At 54.7% G+C, this 16,432-nt stretch overlaps 1 protein-coding gene across 8 annotated transcripts in view; it reads right to left on the bottom strand.

The window, feature by feature from the left end:
* Positions 1-16,432, bottom strand: part of TET3 (tet methylcytosine dioxygenase 3) — a 161,074-nt gene that overhangs the window by 75,733 nt on the left and 68,909 nt on the right. Inside the window, exon 1 of one of the 8 annotated variants that reach the window (XM_075910912.1) lies at positions 4,775-6,602. The exons of 6 other annotated variants lie outside the window; for them this stretch is intronic. Coding sequence is in view for 1 of the 2 variants with exons in the window: in XM_075910907.1 (XP_075767022.1) it covers positions 4,217-4,273 (57 nt within the window). In the remaining variant the exon portion in view is untranslated. Of the gene's footprint in view, positions 1-4,216; positions 4,289-4,774; positions 6,603-16,432 lie in introns of those variants that run through there. One more of the 8 variants, XM_075910907.1, reaches the window with a different exon arrangement.

The raw sequence follows: 16,432 nt of genomic DNA on the forward strand, positions 1-16,432 counted from the left end.
TCATTAAATCAATGGGAAACCCCTTCTGCCCACTGAAGTAAGTGTCTACCCTGTGGTGCGAGGTTGGGGCGTCACTGCAGCTATCCTGCTGCAGCACCGCTATAGCAGACGCGGCCTTCACACGGGAGTCGGAGCCGTCTTTCCAATTTACTTTCCCTGAGAACCAAAAGGCCCCACTTCAGAGTGAGACTGGAGCGGTCGGTCGGTCATTGGCCAGCAGAGACAACCCACGCCCTGCTATGACCCCATAACAAGGAAAGGCCAAACGAGGGAACTTCCCACCCACAGGGGACAGCTCATAGGTCAGCGAGGCCCTTCGGAAATCTGCTCAATATAGCTCCAACCGAGAGGGTTTCTTCCAAGGCCGTCCGGTGCTTTGAGATCTCCCCGAGGGGAAGGGGCAGCGTGGCTCCATCTCCCACGTTCCATACTGTACTCTAATGCGACACACATGTTGGTAGCTCAAGAAGTCTCTTCTAAAGCCCCGTCCTGCACCAAGGAGACATCTGAGAGCAATTTCCCAGGTTGCCGGAGGGACCCGGCACTAAGGAGACTTTGCCGCGTCACCTCCCAAGGCCAGGAGCGAGGTAGCAGCACGTTTAAGAAAAACCCAACAAACGAAACAAGTTGCTGGACCCAGGATGCCTGCAGAAAGCAGGGGACCACCGCAGCAGAGGTCCACGCTGCGGTGCCCTGGGAAGGGAACGTAGCCATTGACTTCCACGGGGTGGGGCTGGCCTGGGCGGAGGGACGAGGATGGCACTGGTGCCAGGTCGGTGGATTGAATTGTGGCAGAAGGGGAGCAAGGCAGAAGCGCTGGAGGGGAGCTCTGTGAGAGCGAATGGCAGGGATCCCAGACCCCGGAGAGCTGCGGGAGCACAAGTTTTCAGCCATCCTCCTTTTCATTGGGGCTAGACAGGAGGAGGGACCCCCCAAGTCTTTTCTGCTGTAACACAAGGGCATAGTAGGAGCGGGATCACTAAGCCCCGTGCTAGGGGCCTTGTGTGACACCCCTAGCACCCAAGTCCCCAGCTTGAATGGAGCCGCGCTGGCAGGGGTGATCCCACAGCGCCCAGCTGGAAAAGCTAACACGCCATCTGAAGATTCCTCTCCACTAGCTGGGAGGGGACAGGTACATCACCCATTCGGCCCCACACATCCCTCCACCAGCCTGAGGACAATGCCTCAAAGGCTTTGGCATGGGATGGGGAACATCACTGCCGTGAATTTGTCTCTGCACACAGGGGGAACCCTGCCCCCCACACACAACCCACTTCATCCTGTCCATGCCCAGGGCAGGGCGGCTCCTAGCTCCCGGTCGGTTCTCTCATGCCAACGACAGGTGCAGTCTCACTTTCCCAGCGGTGCAGCTGCACACATACGCGGCCTCAGTCTCCTTCCCGTTCATTTCACCCCCATCCTTCCTATGGCGATCCCCTCGGCCCTTGGCGTTCATGCCTGCGAGATGCCCATCAAAGGCTTCCGGCTCCCCTCCCCACTGTCTGTTCTACACTTATTCGGACATCAGTCCCCTACAGCCCCAGTACTACTGTTGTTGCTCTACCCCGAATCCCTTCCAGGTCGCCAGCCCCGGGCACCTAGAACAGGACACAGAACTCCAGACCTCAGCACCTAAGGGAAGAGATCAGGCCTAGTGGTTAAGATGCTCCAACTGGAAGACAGCCCGTCTAGGTTCAGTCTCCCAGCCTTGCCACTAACTCCTTGGGCCGACACAGGATGCCTGCACATCTGGCCCTGCATGTTGAGGGGGAGGTTCTACGTGTTGACCATGTTTGAAAAGCTGATGCTGACAGAGGGCTAAATGGAGACTGCGCTCTCTGGACCGAGTTCCTGGGAGCACTAAGAAGCACCCGGTAGTGTGCTCTCCAGGGGTATGTCTACCTGCAGTCACAGAGCTGAGGGCAGCACATGAGAACGTACCCAAGCTAGTTTGAGCCAGAAACTCGAAAAGCCAAGGTGGCCGGGGACTGCCACTTGAGTGCACACGATTAGACTGTCAGCATCACTCCTCTGACTGCCGCGTAGACAGACCCAACAGCCGAGTTGCCCCACCTGCCCAACCAGGGAGAGCAGCACTGTGCTACTTCGCAGGTGTGTGTTGGTCTCTGAGGGATGCCCCAACACCCCGAGAGAGAGGCGGGCGTCCACGGCCCCAGACAGGCAGGAAAGGTCTGAAGTGGAGCTGGGGGGGGGGGCAGTAATTCCTCCTAGCTGCTCGTTCCCCCTCCCAGAGACTTGCCACGGGGGGGGGGGGGGGGGGGGAGAACGCCAGCGTAATGCCAATGAACAATTCAACAGGAATGAGAAAGGAAATGATGTCGCACTGAAAACCATCCAGGCCCATACAAGCATCGCCGTGTTCTCGCAGCTCGGCCCGTCACACAGTGTGAGCCTGCACATGTATTAAGGGGGGCGGGAACAGAGCGCATTTGGGGGCCTCTGAGAAAGCAGCAACTGGCATGCTAATGAATATTCACGTGCTGCAGTTGAACCCCTGCATCCACTGACCGCCCGGGGCTTTGCGAACACCGGGCCCCGCGCTGGGAGCGCACCGGGACAGCCCAGGGATGCCGCTGCCCATCAAGGCTCTGCATGTGGGAAGCCCAGGGTTGGAACAGCGGCGGCGGCTGGACGCCTGGGCAGGAGCCCATCGGCAGCCAGGCCAGCGGGAACGTGCAAAGCACCGTCTCTCGCTACTCGGCATTGTCGCTCCCAGACACTCAACTTGCCCCCAAAACGGCAGTGAACCAAATTTCCAGGCCCCGGACCTGAGCCAAGTCCCTCCACCGGTGCTGCCGCACCAGGTTGTAAACTGACTCAGCCTGTACCTGGGCCACACCTGCACAGGAGCTGCACACAGACATTTTCTGGTGTGTCTTGCAGCCACTGGCAGGCCATGGGGCTTGAGCTCACTAATCGCCAAAGACAGACTCTGCTGGACTTCAGTGGGAACATGCCCATGCCCTCAGCTACCTAGGGGAGGGCTATTAACGGGGACCTATGGATGCTGATGGTCTGCTCCCACCTGTGTTTGCCATCTGACCCAGGATTCTATTAAGGGCCAGGCTAAAACACAATCAGGACAAAGTTCACATGAAGGCTGTCAGTTGATCAATCCGGGGGGGGGGGGGGGGGGGGTTGTCTTTGGGTGATCTGCCAGAAGTCACCAGGAGCACAATGCCAGGATGGCCAGTCTGCACGATGCAGGTGGTCACCTTAGGTGACCGCAGTGACCTTTTTGGGACTTCTGATTCTATAAAAAAATTCACCTGCAAGACTCAGAGTCTGCTCAGCTAAATGCCAAAGGTGCAGAGGAGGGAGAGAGGAAAAGTGAATTGTCCGTCCAAGCTACAGCTGAAGTCTGGGGCGGTAAAGCAAGGACGACCCAACACCGCTGTGCTGGCGGGCTCCCAAAGGGTTAATTATAAATCGAATATCTTACACGGATCAGAGGCAGATTTCCACACACGGAGCCAATCAAATCGACCCCTCCTCTAACAAGTCCTGCACATCACAGCTTTTCCGCCTGGCTCCCTTTGTTCCTCTGCAGCACCGCTGGGGGTGGGGGAACTCTGAGGAACCTCCAGATCCCTGCCTCTCGCTCTTCACACACACACCCCAGCCATCAGCGGCAGCACCACCTCCCCGGCCCCTTTGGCTCCACTCAGATCTCACAGGGGGTGCAGTGCAAGGCCATTGGGCTCCCTGAGCGGGGATCGACTATTCCCTCCCCTCTTTTGCCTGAGTGACGCTGAAGAACTCACCTCCCACGAGACAAAGTCACCCCGGTTTTCATGACAAATGTGCTCCCACCGCCATCCCCACGCAGCTATTATCATCACCATCTCCCCTTGACAGAGCTCCCCTTGGCCAACTCCCCTTGTATTTACTCAGGCAAACAACAAAGATCATTTTGTTTTAATCCCCAGCACCCTTCTCTCCCCCGGTGATCGTTTTTAAGTGCCCCAGAAATGGGGCAGACAATATTTTTAGAAGGAAAAAAAATCCACCTTAAGGGAAAGTGAGTGTATTTTTTTAAATGCCTCAGCCAAAAAAAGAAACAAAACACACACACACACACACACACACACACACACACACACACACGCATGGAGAGCTTCCAAATTCAGTAAGCTACTTAAGAAAATAAGTTAGTAGCCATTTGTAATTTAAAATCATGACAGGAATAACCCACCACAGCTCTCCAGGATCTTGCAAACGGTAGGAAAACCTTTGTGCTGAAGAAATGCATTTCCTCCCGTCGCCCCCCACAGCACCACCGCTCACCTCCGTCTAGTTATTTTGGTGCCCCAGGGGGCAAATTCTGTCAAAGCAAACCATCTCCGAGCTCACCCCCTGCCCAGATAGCCGCAGGATCCCAGCACAAGATTTTAGAAATCGTGGGGAGCAGCAGCAGGGCTGGTTTTCCATAGCAACAGCTTACAAAGGTCGGTGCCCCCCCATCATCGTCCTAAACTACAACAGTGTCCGCCAGTTCCACTGCGGTTTGCAAATCCTGCTATTTAAACATGACATGTACTGCTGCTGCTAGCTTCCATCAGCTTCGTAATCCACACACACACACACACACACACACCCCCCCCCCCCCCCCCCCCCCCCCCCCCCGAGACAGAGACAGAGAGAGAGAGAGAGAGCCAAGATTTAACTGGCAACAAACACACAGAGACGGACAGAAAACTGAATACATCTCAGAAAACTGCATGCAAGGAAAAGATAAAAAGAGAGCACTTACATTTGCAGAATCCACTGGAAAAGAACCAAAAACTGAGGGGCGAAAGGAAAGGGAAGCATGGAAGGGTCCACAGGAAAACGTGACACACCACAACCAAGGACCACAGAGGAGGGAACACTGATCTAGTTATTCAGCCTACACACACTTCCCCCTCCCCCCGCCGAACAGCTGTAGGGGCCATTATCCTTCTTGCACAGTGCACGTACATAGCCGGAATGGCAGCAGCACTTCATGCAGGCGGAGAAAGCAGGGCTGGTGTGGGCGACGGTGGGACAGAATTAACCCCCCCGCACACACAAAAAAGAGCTGTGCCCAGGCTCAGAGGGGGAAGATCTCAGCCTCTTTGGGGGGACTTTGAAAAAGCAAAAAAGAAAGAAATGGATAAAAATCAACCAGCACCACATCCCCAGCCCCGGAAAAGCTGAGATTCAGCATTTTGCAAGCGCTGAGTTTTTCTGCCTGCAGCTTCGATCGAAGAACCTTAAATGCCCCCTGTTAAAGGGACCGGCTGCGTACGCTGTTACTGCAGCACAGAAACAGCCGCCTTAAAGCAAACCCAACTCCCTTTGGGAACATGGCAGTGGCCGGTTGCCGTTTCCTTTAATGCACAAAGGCATTTCTGGGGGGAGGGTCTCTGATCAGCATTTGCTGACCCCCGCCCAGCCCCTCAACCTGGGCCGAACGCAGGTCTGGATCAAGGAGAGCTTGCGTGGGAACGAAAGCGACCGGCCACCATTCTCCCTGCTTTCCCTCCCCCTCTGATGTCATCAGGCAAGCTCACAGACCCAAGGAGTTGTGGAGTTCCACCGTACACGCTTACGTAGAGGCAGGCTGCCAATCACCTACCGCGGGGCCCGGATCCTGATCACGAGGCCCTAGATTTGTAACCCGCTCACTGGCGGAAGAATCAAAATCATCTGGACAGCAACGCTGGGGAAGGGCTAGGTAATATTTTCCCACCATCTCTTATTGCGACCCGATCCGCTGAGAAAGAGCCACCATCTAGCAATCCAACAAGCTTTCCTCCTCCCGCTCCTGGCTTCCAAAGAGTTTGGGGAAGATAAACGCAGCTCCATCAATCTAAATCCCAGGTGCCCTGAACAAGGCAGAGAGATGGTTCAGGAGGTTGGTGCGGGGAAGGAGTAGTCACAAAGCTGCTGGCTCCTGGGTGAAGGATAGGGGGGTCTGCCTCCGCCCAAGGACAACATGCACCCACATGACACAAACCACAACCCCTGCACTTTGTGAGACCAGAAGAGTCTCGATCCAGCTGCAAACGGCACAAATCCCAGCACCCAGGTCGGCCTGGATAAGGACTGAAGGGACCATGGAGATAAAACTCCCTCTCTCAAGGCAAGGAACCTAGGACACATCAACACCATGGCACGGGGGAACCGTACACTGCTGTTAGCTGCTCCATGAGGCTCTGTCCTGCAGGAGTTTTCCAACCCCTGGGCACCACAATAATTCAAAACTAATCTAAAACAAGCCAGCTCCAAGAGCAAGGAACCACAAATGCCAGCAGCGCCACGCCTTCTGGGTGCAGGAACGGAAGAGGCTTGCCTCATTCTCCATGGGCCAAGGCATGGAAGAGGAGAAATTGCAAGCGACCCTTCGCCTCTTCCAAGAGCTGATAGGTGCAGGAACCGGTGCAGGGCTGAGGCCGTCCATCTCCACATGGAGCTGCTAGCAGCAGAGCATGGTTACCCAGGATCATAGAAACATCGAACCATAGAACTGGAAGAGACCTCAGAAGGCCATCACATCCAGCCCCCTGCTCTAGGCAGGACCAATCCCAACTAAATCAACCCGGCCAGGGCTTTGTCAAGCTGAGACTTCAACACCTCTAGGGACGGAGACTCCACTACTTCCCTAGGGAACCCATCCCAGTGCTTCACCACCCTCCTAGTGAAATAGTTTTTCCTAATATCCAACCTAGACCTCTCCCAATGCAACTTGAGACCATTGCTCCTTGTCCTGCCATCTGCCCCCACTGAGAACAGCCTCTCTCCATCCTCTTTGGAACCTCCCTTCAGGGAGTTGAAGGCTGCTCTCAAATCCCCCCTCACTCTTCACTTCTGCAGACTAAACAGACCCAAGTCCCTCAGCCTCTCCTTGTAGGTCATGTGCTCCAGCCCCCTAATCATTTTGGTTGCCCTCCGCTGGACCCTCTCCAATGCGTCCACATCCTGCTCTGATATGTTCCTTGTCTCAGAGACCTCCTGCTAGTTGCCGTTCTCAATACGGCACCCCCCATTAGGCTTTGGGCCCAAGCAGCCTCATGCTTAGGGATTCGTTCTCAGGCCCTTGAGAGTGTCTTTGTACGGGCAATGCACTGCCCATGCCCCACGTAAGACCAGAGGGTGAACTTTGCCTGCTGCATTTCATTTAGGCTGCCCGCCGGTGTCCTGCAAACACTGTGACAGGTAATCTCTGCAGTGCCCCTGCAGGAACCCGGGTCCTGCTCTGAACCAGAGAGGTGGCTGACTCTCTCATCTTGCTACCCCTTCTGCCTCTGCTTAGTGAGAGCCACCCGCTGTATCGGAAGGGGCTGAATTACTCTACTGGGGTTGCAGTGCTGAGCGCTCTCTGGAAGAGAACCCAGGTGCCTGCTTCAACCAACAGGCTTCCTCTACCAGCAGAAGGTACCTGCCAAGTGAGAGACCTCCTTGATCGGAACGTTACCAGTCAAGCCAAGCCCACAGCAGCTCCCCTCTAGCTGAGCAAGGAGCAGCCATGGGGAGCTGGCATCTCCTTCAACCCCTGCCTATATATTCTGGCTGACACTCTATCCAGGAGACTAACGGTAATTAATACTAACAGTATTATGAGGCTATGCTCACCTACTGGATACCTTGAGGCACCGACGTGCATCAGAAGGAGAGATGAATGCAGATGCGTCTCTCCGGATCGGGAACATGCAGCTGGACCATGGTACAAAACTGGGGGCTATTTCATCTTTAAATAATCTCCCGCACGGATAAGAACAATAATAAAATAGTCCAGAGCCAACAGCCGAGCTTTTCTCCCATATGCCTGCCCGCTGTAAATCAAGTGTCACTCCCAAAGCCAGCTCCAAACCGCACACGCTCTCCACAGGAAAAATCAACAGCCGGCGAAGCCAGGGAACAGGTTTTAAATCCCTCTCGCTCAGGAAGCAACAGCCTGGCCTGATCCTTGTGCCTGCAAGGATTTTTGGAGTGTTTGCTGGTTCCCCTCGTGCTTCAGCCCCCGAAAGCACCCGGGGCAATTGTGCACCCGGCTCCCCCTGCGCGTGAATGGGAGATGGGGCCCTGCCCTATCCCCAGTGTGGCTAGCAATGAAGCTGCCCTGGTGGGAGTCTGTTAATAACTCACTTATAATAAGGCAAATACAAACATGGGACCATTCGACCAGCTGCCTGCACAGGTACCAGGCATTGCCAAGCCCAGGAGTGCCCCAAAGAGAACAAAGGGAAATTAAACATTAAAGTGGACTGGGAACGCCCCAGCCAGTGTGGGCTGAGGGTGGGTTGGAGGGTCGATGGTAGCCAGGGGCAGCTTCCCGAAAGCAGGCAGCACAATCCAGTGGTCAGAGTGGAGAAAACCAGAGTCAGGATACCTGATTCTATTAGAATATGGAGCTATACCCATCTCATAAAGCTGGAAGGGACCCTGAGGGGTCATCGAGTCCAGTCTGCTGCCCTCTCGGCAAGACCAAGCATCACCCTTGACAGATCTGACCCAGATCCCTAAATGGCCCCCTCAAGGGCTGAGCTCACAACCCTGGGTTTAACAGGCCACCCCTCAAACCACTGAGCTATCTCCCCCCCAATTACTGGCTCTGGGTGGGAACTGGTGTCACTCACTTTGCTTCCCCATAACTCAGTTTCCCCAGCATAAATTGGGAATCGTGGTATTTTGCTACAGCCATAGAAATGTGATGGGGCAGCACGAAAAGCTCACGAAAAGCAACCTCCCACATGAACTTGGTTCTCATCTCTTAGCCACAGCAGTTTGCACATCCCTACTCTTCAAAGGAGAGCGGGGTGCAAGGGACGGACAGCTGGCTGCCTGCATTGCTTCCTGACAGTGGCTGTGCTCTGCTCTCCCAGCTCTTAAAGTCCTGGCTCCTAGCATCAAAATACTGCTGTGTGTTGGGATTCGCTCCCTTTCCCTAGACAGCCCCACACGTGTAAAACACCCCCACCTGTAAGCCCGTGAACACAGTCACATGCATGTATGTCCACACACTCTCACATGCACGTACGTGTGCTCATGCACACACATTCCTGTACTTATAGACAGCTCCACACGTGTGTCTGGGCGCGCACACACACGCACCACACCCACCTCCCCACTTCAGCGGAGGACAGGAAGCCCCAGTCTGAATGATGTCAGCTACACAAGGGCGTGTGCAGCACACAAACAAAGTGAGCTCCGCCCGGTTCTCACACACTCACTCCAGCTGAAGCGGCTCTGCCCCATTCAGTAGCTTCCCTGCCCTAGAGAGTTCCTGCCCAGTCTGGAAGCTGGGGAGAGGCATAAATAAAAAGGCAGCAACTTTCTACCTAGCCCTGGCGAGCCGGCTGCATCGCTTTCCCTTTCTCAGCCGGATGTCTGCCCATCTCTCTCCCGGGTCTGCCATTCAGCACAGCTGCCCTGGAGTCAATGGAGCAACGTAGGGAGCTGGCCCCCAGGAGACATCACACTGAACTGCCGAGGAGCGATGAGGACAATTCCCTCCCCGTCACTGATATTTAATGCTGTAGCCTTCCTGGGCCCCCGTCCAGCTTGTGCTAAGTAACGGAAAGCAAGGCCCCTGGACTACAGACATCCAAATCGTAGGAGGTGAGCGACATGTGAGCAGGGTGAGGGCCCCAGTCGAACACATTCTGGGCTGAGATGCATGGGCTAGATTTTTACACACTTACTGTAAGGGCCAACTAGCCACGTCACAAATGGGCTGATTTCTCATCAGGGAGCACAAAGGGGGTGAGTCTGGGGGAGACGTGAAACACAGAAATGAGCTCGCAGAGCTGCACTTGGGAGGCAGCAGAATTGGAACGAGACTGGAACTTGGACACCACCAGTTCTCTTTCTTGCTCTGCCAAGGGCCATCTGTGTGAACTCAGGTAAATCCCATCCCTGTGCTCCATGCCTCAGTTTCCCCGTCTACCCTCTGTCTGTCCTGTCTATTTAAACGGTAAGCTCGTCTGGGCAGGGGCTGTCTCTTGCTATCTGTATGCACTGGGCCTCACTCAATGGGGCCCTGATCTTGGTTGGGCTCTCTAGTTTCTACCACAATACAAGTAATATTCTTATAAGAATCACAGCAGAGGTGGGTGCTAAGGAGAGGTCGGAAGGGGCACAAAGCAGAGGCATTATTCCAGGGAGGGCAAGCCACTTCAAAGGTAGGGTGCAGTCAGTTTTGCCCCCATGCAGTTCTGTTTTCTATTATTTTATTCAATTTACTAAAAGCAGCAGCTGTTCTGTTAGCTCCTGGAAAGTCCGCATGAAAATACTGCCCTCCCAGCCCCCTTCCTCTCTTCACCACACTCCGCCCCGGGCACAGATAATTGTGCTCGCATTGAGGTCAAAGGAAGGATGAATATGCTGCTGGTACAAACAACACTCCCCTCCCCCCATCATCCCACAGGCCTGAGAGCAGATAGCGCCCGTCCTGCAGAGCCTGCTGTCTGAATGGATAAAAGGCAGGGGAACGGAGGTATGGAGCCAAGCGCACGCAGGCAGCAGCCAAGCTGGGAATGGAACTCCCATTCCAGTGCACTACCCACTAGGCAGCTGCCTCTCCAACTACGCTAGCACATGGCTGAGGCTGTCGGGTTGCTGTAAGATCTTGCCGGAGCACACGCGCATCTAGGGTAGTGAGTTGGCACACAATGTTCTACAGACCTTCCCGGGGGGGTGGGAGACAGGCCGGGGGATTTTCAGGCCAGCCTGGGCCAAGTCTCTTCTGAAGGAACAAAAAAGATAAATTAAAACCTCCTGTCCCAGGTGCCCACTGCAGCAAATAGGAAGACCCCCAAAGACTTCAAAGGGCTCTGGATTGGGCCAGGAGGTTTACAATGTGGAATTCAGAGCTGCGGGTCGCTCCAGGACTGGGCTACCAGGCGGCTCTGCCCTAGGCTAGGTCTACACTTACCCCAAGATCGACACTCCGGAGGTCGATGTTCCGGAGTTTGATTTAGTGGGTCTAGCAGGGACCCGCTAAATCAACCGCTGATGGTACTCCGTTAACCCCGTTACTCCACAGAGTTGCAAGGAGGAAGGGAAGTTGACGGAGAAGTTTCTCCCGTCAACCTCCTGCAGCGGGGACGCCACAGAAATGCGACTGAAGTACCGTCGACTTGCAGCTGGAGATGCGTATCTTAGGTCCCACTACTGTCACGTAGTGTAGACCTGGCCCTGGATTACTGGAAGGAGCCTGGGCAGCCAGGGTCACTGCAAAGCTGGGCGGATGCTTCACTTGCAGCCGACTAGAGAGAGGCTAAGGCAGGGAACGAGAGAGCAGAGCAGATCCAATCTTTCAATGACAAGTTCTGGCAGCGAGAGGATATGTGGGGTGGCTGCTTGTCCCCAGGGTGGGGGCGGGGGATGAAGGTCTTTGCCATCATCAGCTGCAGCTCTGGCTGATTCGGGGGAAGGCCCACGGGGAGGAATGGACGTCCCATTGCATGGCGCGGTTCTGCCATACGGGGGAGGTGAGGCACAACAGAGCGTACTCAGGAGTCAGTGAGGGAAAGGCAAACACGCCACAGAGAACCAGGCACCTCCAGCTTCCAAGAGAGGCGCGTCTCGCTGGCGCCCTGCCTTGCTCTGCAGTGTGCGAATGGAGGTCGGCCAGGCCAGAAACTCGGCTTGCGGTTTCCCTGTTCCACCAGTGCTGGCTGTAAGATCCCTGCACCAGGAGAACAAGCAACACATACTGGGATCAGGCTGCCCTGCCTGGGTCAGCTGGGCTCCGAGTCCAGTCTGAGCCCAAAGCTCTCTGCCAGCTGCACAGAAACGTGCACGACTTGAGCCAGCAGCACTCCCAACCTGAGCCCTGGGACCCCCTGCAGGAAGGAACACGCCTCGCTCGAGAGATTCCTGCGTACTCCACGCACGTTCCTCACTCCCCACACGCCCCAGCCTTCCAGCAGTGAAAATAAATGTACATGGCCCAGCACTCGCAAGCCGCCCGACAACACCACACCAGCGCAAGCCACCCTACTAGAAGCCAGTGTAGGCAGATCAGTGTGCACAAGCAGGCCAGTAACAACAAATCCCCAAATAAGCAGGCTGAAAGGGAAATCAGCAAGAAACTTTCCCTTTCATGCTCCAAGGGACACGGTAAGAAAAAGCAAATAGAAGGGATGAGAAATGGGACAACGTCCTTTCCAAGACAGCCTCGCTGGCTGCACTGGGGATTTCACTGTACCGCAAGTGGGGCTCCCGCACCTCTTCTACAAGTCGCAGCGCCCCTCGGGGGGAGACCAGGTGACACGCTGTCCAGAAGAGCCATGCACCGCCAGGCTTCGGCAGCAGCCATGCAAATCGTTTCACGAGCGAGCAGGGAAGGCAGCACGCCGAGAGCGGGTGCTGGCTCCGTGTGCAACACGCACGTTGCTGTGAGGGGGGCACCGCGAGAACATCTCGGGGAGAGGGAGCTCTGGGAATCAGCTGCTTAGCGGCTCCTGGGGAAGAATCCCGCCTGCCCTTTACAAACCACAGGCCAGAGGAGAGAGATGGGGCTGTTTCGACACCGGGGCTGAGACAGCAGAGACACTGGGCTCCTAACCATAGTCTGACCCTGCCATGGGCACCGCCCAGACTTCACGACAGAGAAAAAGCTTGAAACCCAGCAGCTTCTGATCTATTACTTCATGCGCACAGGTCATAATTCAAGGGCAGGAGGAAGACGCCAGCTTGACCCTCTGCCTGGTGAAACTGCCCCAGCTTAGCCGGGAGCTTACAACATTCTCATCTCAGCCGCCTGGGGTAAAGCGAGCCTGGCCCCGCTGAAGCCCACGGAGCTCTTTTGGGTGACTGCCAGCGTGGGCACGACTAGGACGCGCCCCTGGCAACTTGCCCTCGACACCAGCGTGGCACTGGGCAGCGAGGCGCAGCTGAGCGCAATGGGAGACCCCAAGTCAGTCACTAGCATGGACCGACAGAGCACTGCACTAAACCTCTGCTAGTGTCAGTGGTCCGGACACTGTGGGGGGACCCACCACGTACGCTTGGTCTCCAAGGGAATCCAGGAGCTAGCCCAGCGCAGCGGCTGCTCCACTGCCCAGCCCCATGCAAAGCTCAGCGTCCTGGCTCCAAGATTTTGCACGCTGAAGCTGCAGCTCTAAGGATGAGCGGGCCTGATTTTGCCTTGGCTCAGCATCCACCCGGAATAACTGCAACGAAGTCAATGGATTCACGAGGCGAGGGCGAGGAGACGCCGAAGCTGCAGCCTAATCACGTGTGATCTCGGGCCGATGGGTGGGGGCAGCGGAGGCCCCTTAGAACACCCGCACCTGTCCCCCCACGGGCTCCCCTCTAGGGACAGCCGAGGCCCCAGGCTTCAAACAGTGCTCTCGTGCTGAGGAACCACAGCAAGTGTCTGGAGGAAGGGAGGGGAAGTACCCTGTCAGGCCTGCTCCGGGTGCTCCTGACCCAAGCCAGACTCTTCGGCTCTTACTCCAGCAGGTGTGCAGGAGAACATTAACGCCGGGGCAGCGCTGCCAGCCTGGTGCTACCCAGCCACACGGCGGGCAGGGCAGCTGAAGGGGGCAGCCGCTGCTCTGTCAGCGGTCCCCAGGGCTTGTGGCTGTGTGTGAGGGGAGGGCTGCAGGCAGCTCTGTATGTCATCCGGGCTGCCACAGAGGGAACAGCACAGCTGGGGAAAATGGGGACCAGTGAAAGGTCTCCTCCCGCCTACATCAATATCATTCAAAGGAGTCTGTCCAAGCCCTGAGCGGGGTCCAATTTACCTGGAATCCTCTTAGTAGCTTTTCCTGCTACCCTGCTCCCCCCTTCTTCCTCCCAGTGTATAGGTGCATGTGGGATCCCGTCAAGTTGCACAGGCATCTTCAGAGCTGCCTAGTGTCACCAGTTAAGCTCAGGGTTGAATTTGGACTTCACAAGCCTTCTCTCAGGTGTGTCAGTGTAAACCCCAGTAACTCCACCCACATCAATGGAGACACTCCCGAGTTATACTAGTGCAACCGAGCACTAGCAGAGCCTCACTGGTGTGAGAGCAGAATTAAGTAGAGCCCTGCGATTCCACGAATAGCTGCTTTATATCCACAGGTGTCACTGCGAATGCCTGCAGCTCATTTTTGCGGATATGGATGCAGATGTGGATACAAATTTTGTATCTGCACAGGGCTAAGAATAAGACCCAGAATTTGGCCAGTGTTTCTCAGGTGAAGAGGGGCCAGATCCCGGTTGTACTGACCCATATGGCACCTATCCAAAGGAGTACCCTTGACTTCAGCAGAACCAGTCTGGATTTGCACCAGGGAGGCAGAGATCAAAATGCTACTCAACAAAGTGTGTGCAGCAGTTAAGACAGGCTCAGGACTTGCTCTCTCACAGCTATGGAGTTGTAGCATCCGAGCCCCTCTGGATACGCAATGCATTTATCCTCGCAACACCCTTGCGTAAGGCAATGCTATAGCCCTGTTTCATGGATAGGGAACTCTAAGCACTCCCACAGGGATTTTCTAAGCCCCAGGCGAATGCTCTAACCACTGGATCCTTCTTAGAATCCAGACTCCAGGGTCAGAAGGGACCATTATGATCATCTAGTCCGACCCCCTGCACAGTGCAGGCCACAAAATCTCACCCATCCCTCCTAAAATAATCCTCTCACCTTTATCTCAGATATTGAAGCCTTCAAATACTTTGAAGACCCCAAGATGCAGAGAATCCTCCAGCTGTGATCTGTGCCCCATGCTACAGAGGAAGGCGAAAAACCTCCAGGGCCTCTGCCAATCTACCCTGGAGGAAAATTCCTTCCCGACACCAAATATGGCGATCAGCTAAACCCTGAGCATGTGGGCAAGACTCACCAGCCAGACACCCAGAAAGTTCTCTATAGTAACTCCTATCATCCCTCCATTGACCTATTTCCCACTGATAATGAATGGTCAATTAGTTACCAAGATCATGTTATCTCATCAAACCATCCCCTTCATAAACCCATCTAGTTTAATCTTGAAACCAGATAGATCTTTTGCCCCCACGACTTCCCTTGGAAGGCCGTTCCAGAACCTCACTCCTCTAATGGTTAGAAACCTTCGTCTAATCTCAAGTCTAAACTTCCTACTAGCCAGCTTATATCCATTTGTTCTTGTGTCCACATTGGTATTAAGCTTAAATAATTCCTCTCCCTCCCTGGTATTTATCCCTCTAATATATTTAAAGAGTGCAATCATGTCCCCCCTCAGCCTTCTTTTGGTTAAAGTAAACAAGCCAAGCTCCTTGAGTCTCCTTTCATAAAACAGGTTTTCCATTCCTCGGATCATTCTTCCATTCTTCCTCTCCCTATCCATCAATGTGGTGCCTAATAATTGAACCTCTGTGCACACATGGGGGCAATGTGAATTTCTAAGCTAAATGACCCTTTAAGGTGAATTCCATTAGGGGCATGCGCACACGCACACACGCACACTGCCCAGGAACACACACAAGAGGTTATGGTCTCCAGCATGCAACAGCAACAGAACGGCTCCAGACAGACAAAGCGAAGGGAAAATGACTCTGCGGAGCAGGAGGAAGCTGGCTAGCGAGCCAAAAAGAGGCTGCTACCCCTGAGAAAGGGGCCATTTTATAGCCACCGCCAGAAAAACAGCGAGACACCAGCAGGCCACCGATTGAAAGAACAACTCCTGGATATGAGGTCTGGGCCAGCTGCCAGGTATTCCAACTTCAGCCACAACTGTCCTCTCTGGCAGCAGGGAAGTAAGGGTATGTGGGCAAAAGGGTGGCTCGGAGGAAGAATGCCTGGCTCTCCGGAGGGCGATGGAGTGGAGCCAAGAAATGGAGCAGGGACAAAAGGACTTGCACCAGATGCTGCTTTCGGCTACTTTAGCACACTATGAACCCAGAACCGTACTGAAATCAGTGGAGTCACTACAGAATTTCAGCAGCATAGGTGACATTCGGCTATTTGTGTTCAAATCATTATTGCTAACCAACTGGTTTGCTTGACTTAACGATTCCCATTCCCAGCTACGGTAAGACAGTGAAACAGAGATAAGGATTCTGAAAAAAATCTCCATGGATAATTCATTTAATATTCCTCCTACGCCGAACGCTGATTTCGCTCACACCAGTTTTACTCTAAGGAGACTCCAACAGCCTCAGACTTAGCCAGGCCCGCAGGATTATCCAGCTGCAGAAACCTAATCACAGCTGGCTCAGGTGCTGTGTGCATGGGATAAAACTCATCTGCGGCGCTACTCCGCACATCGAGACGAGCATAGCAAAGGAGCACTGCAGCGTGCTGCGGAGACACACACATGCACTGCGCTGCCCGGAAAAGGAAAAGTTTGGAGCACTGCAATCCCTCCGTGCAATTCAAAGGATCATTAAGCCTTTGGCAAGGAGGGGAGCGCCACAGAGCAAGCAGACCAAAGGGTCGGACGTGCAGGAGGAAGGCTAGCAGCAGGCAAGTGGT

The sequence above is a fragment of the Pelodiscus sinensis genome, chromosome 28, assembly GCF_049634645.1.
Source record: "Pelodiscus sinensis isolate JC-2024 chromosome 28, ASM4963464v1, whole genome shotgun sequence".
Taxonomy (NCBI): Eukaryota; Metazoa; Chordata; order Testudines; family Trionychidae; genus Pelodiscus; species Pelodiscus sinensis.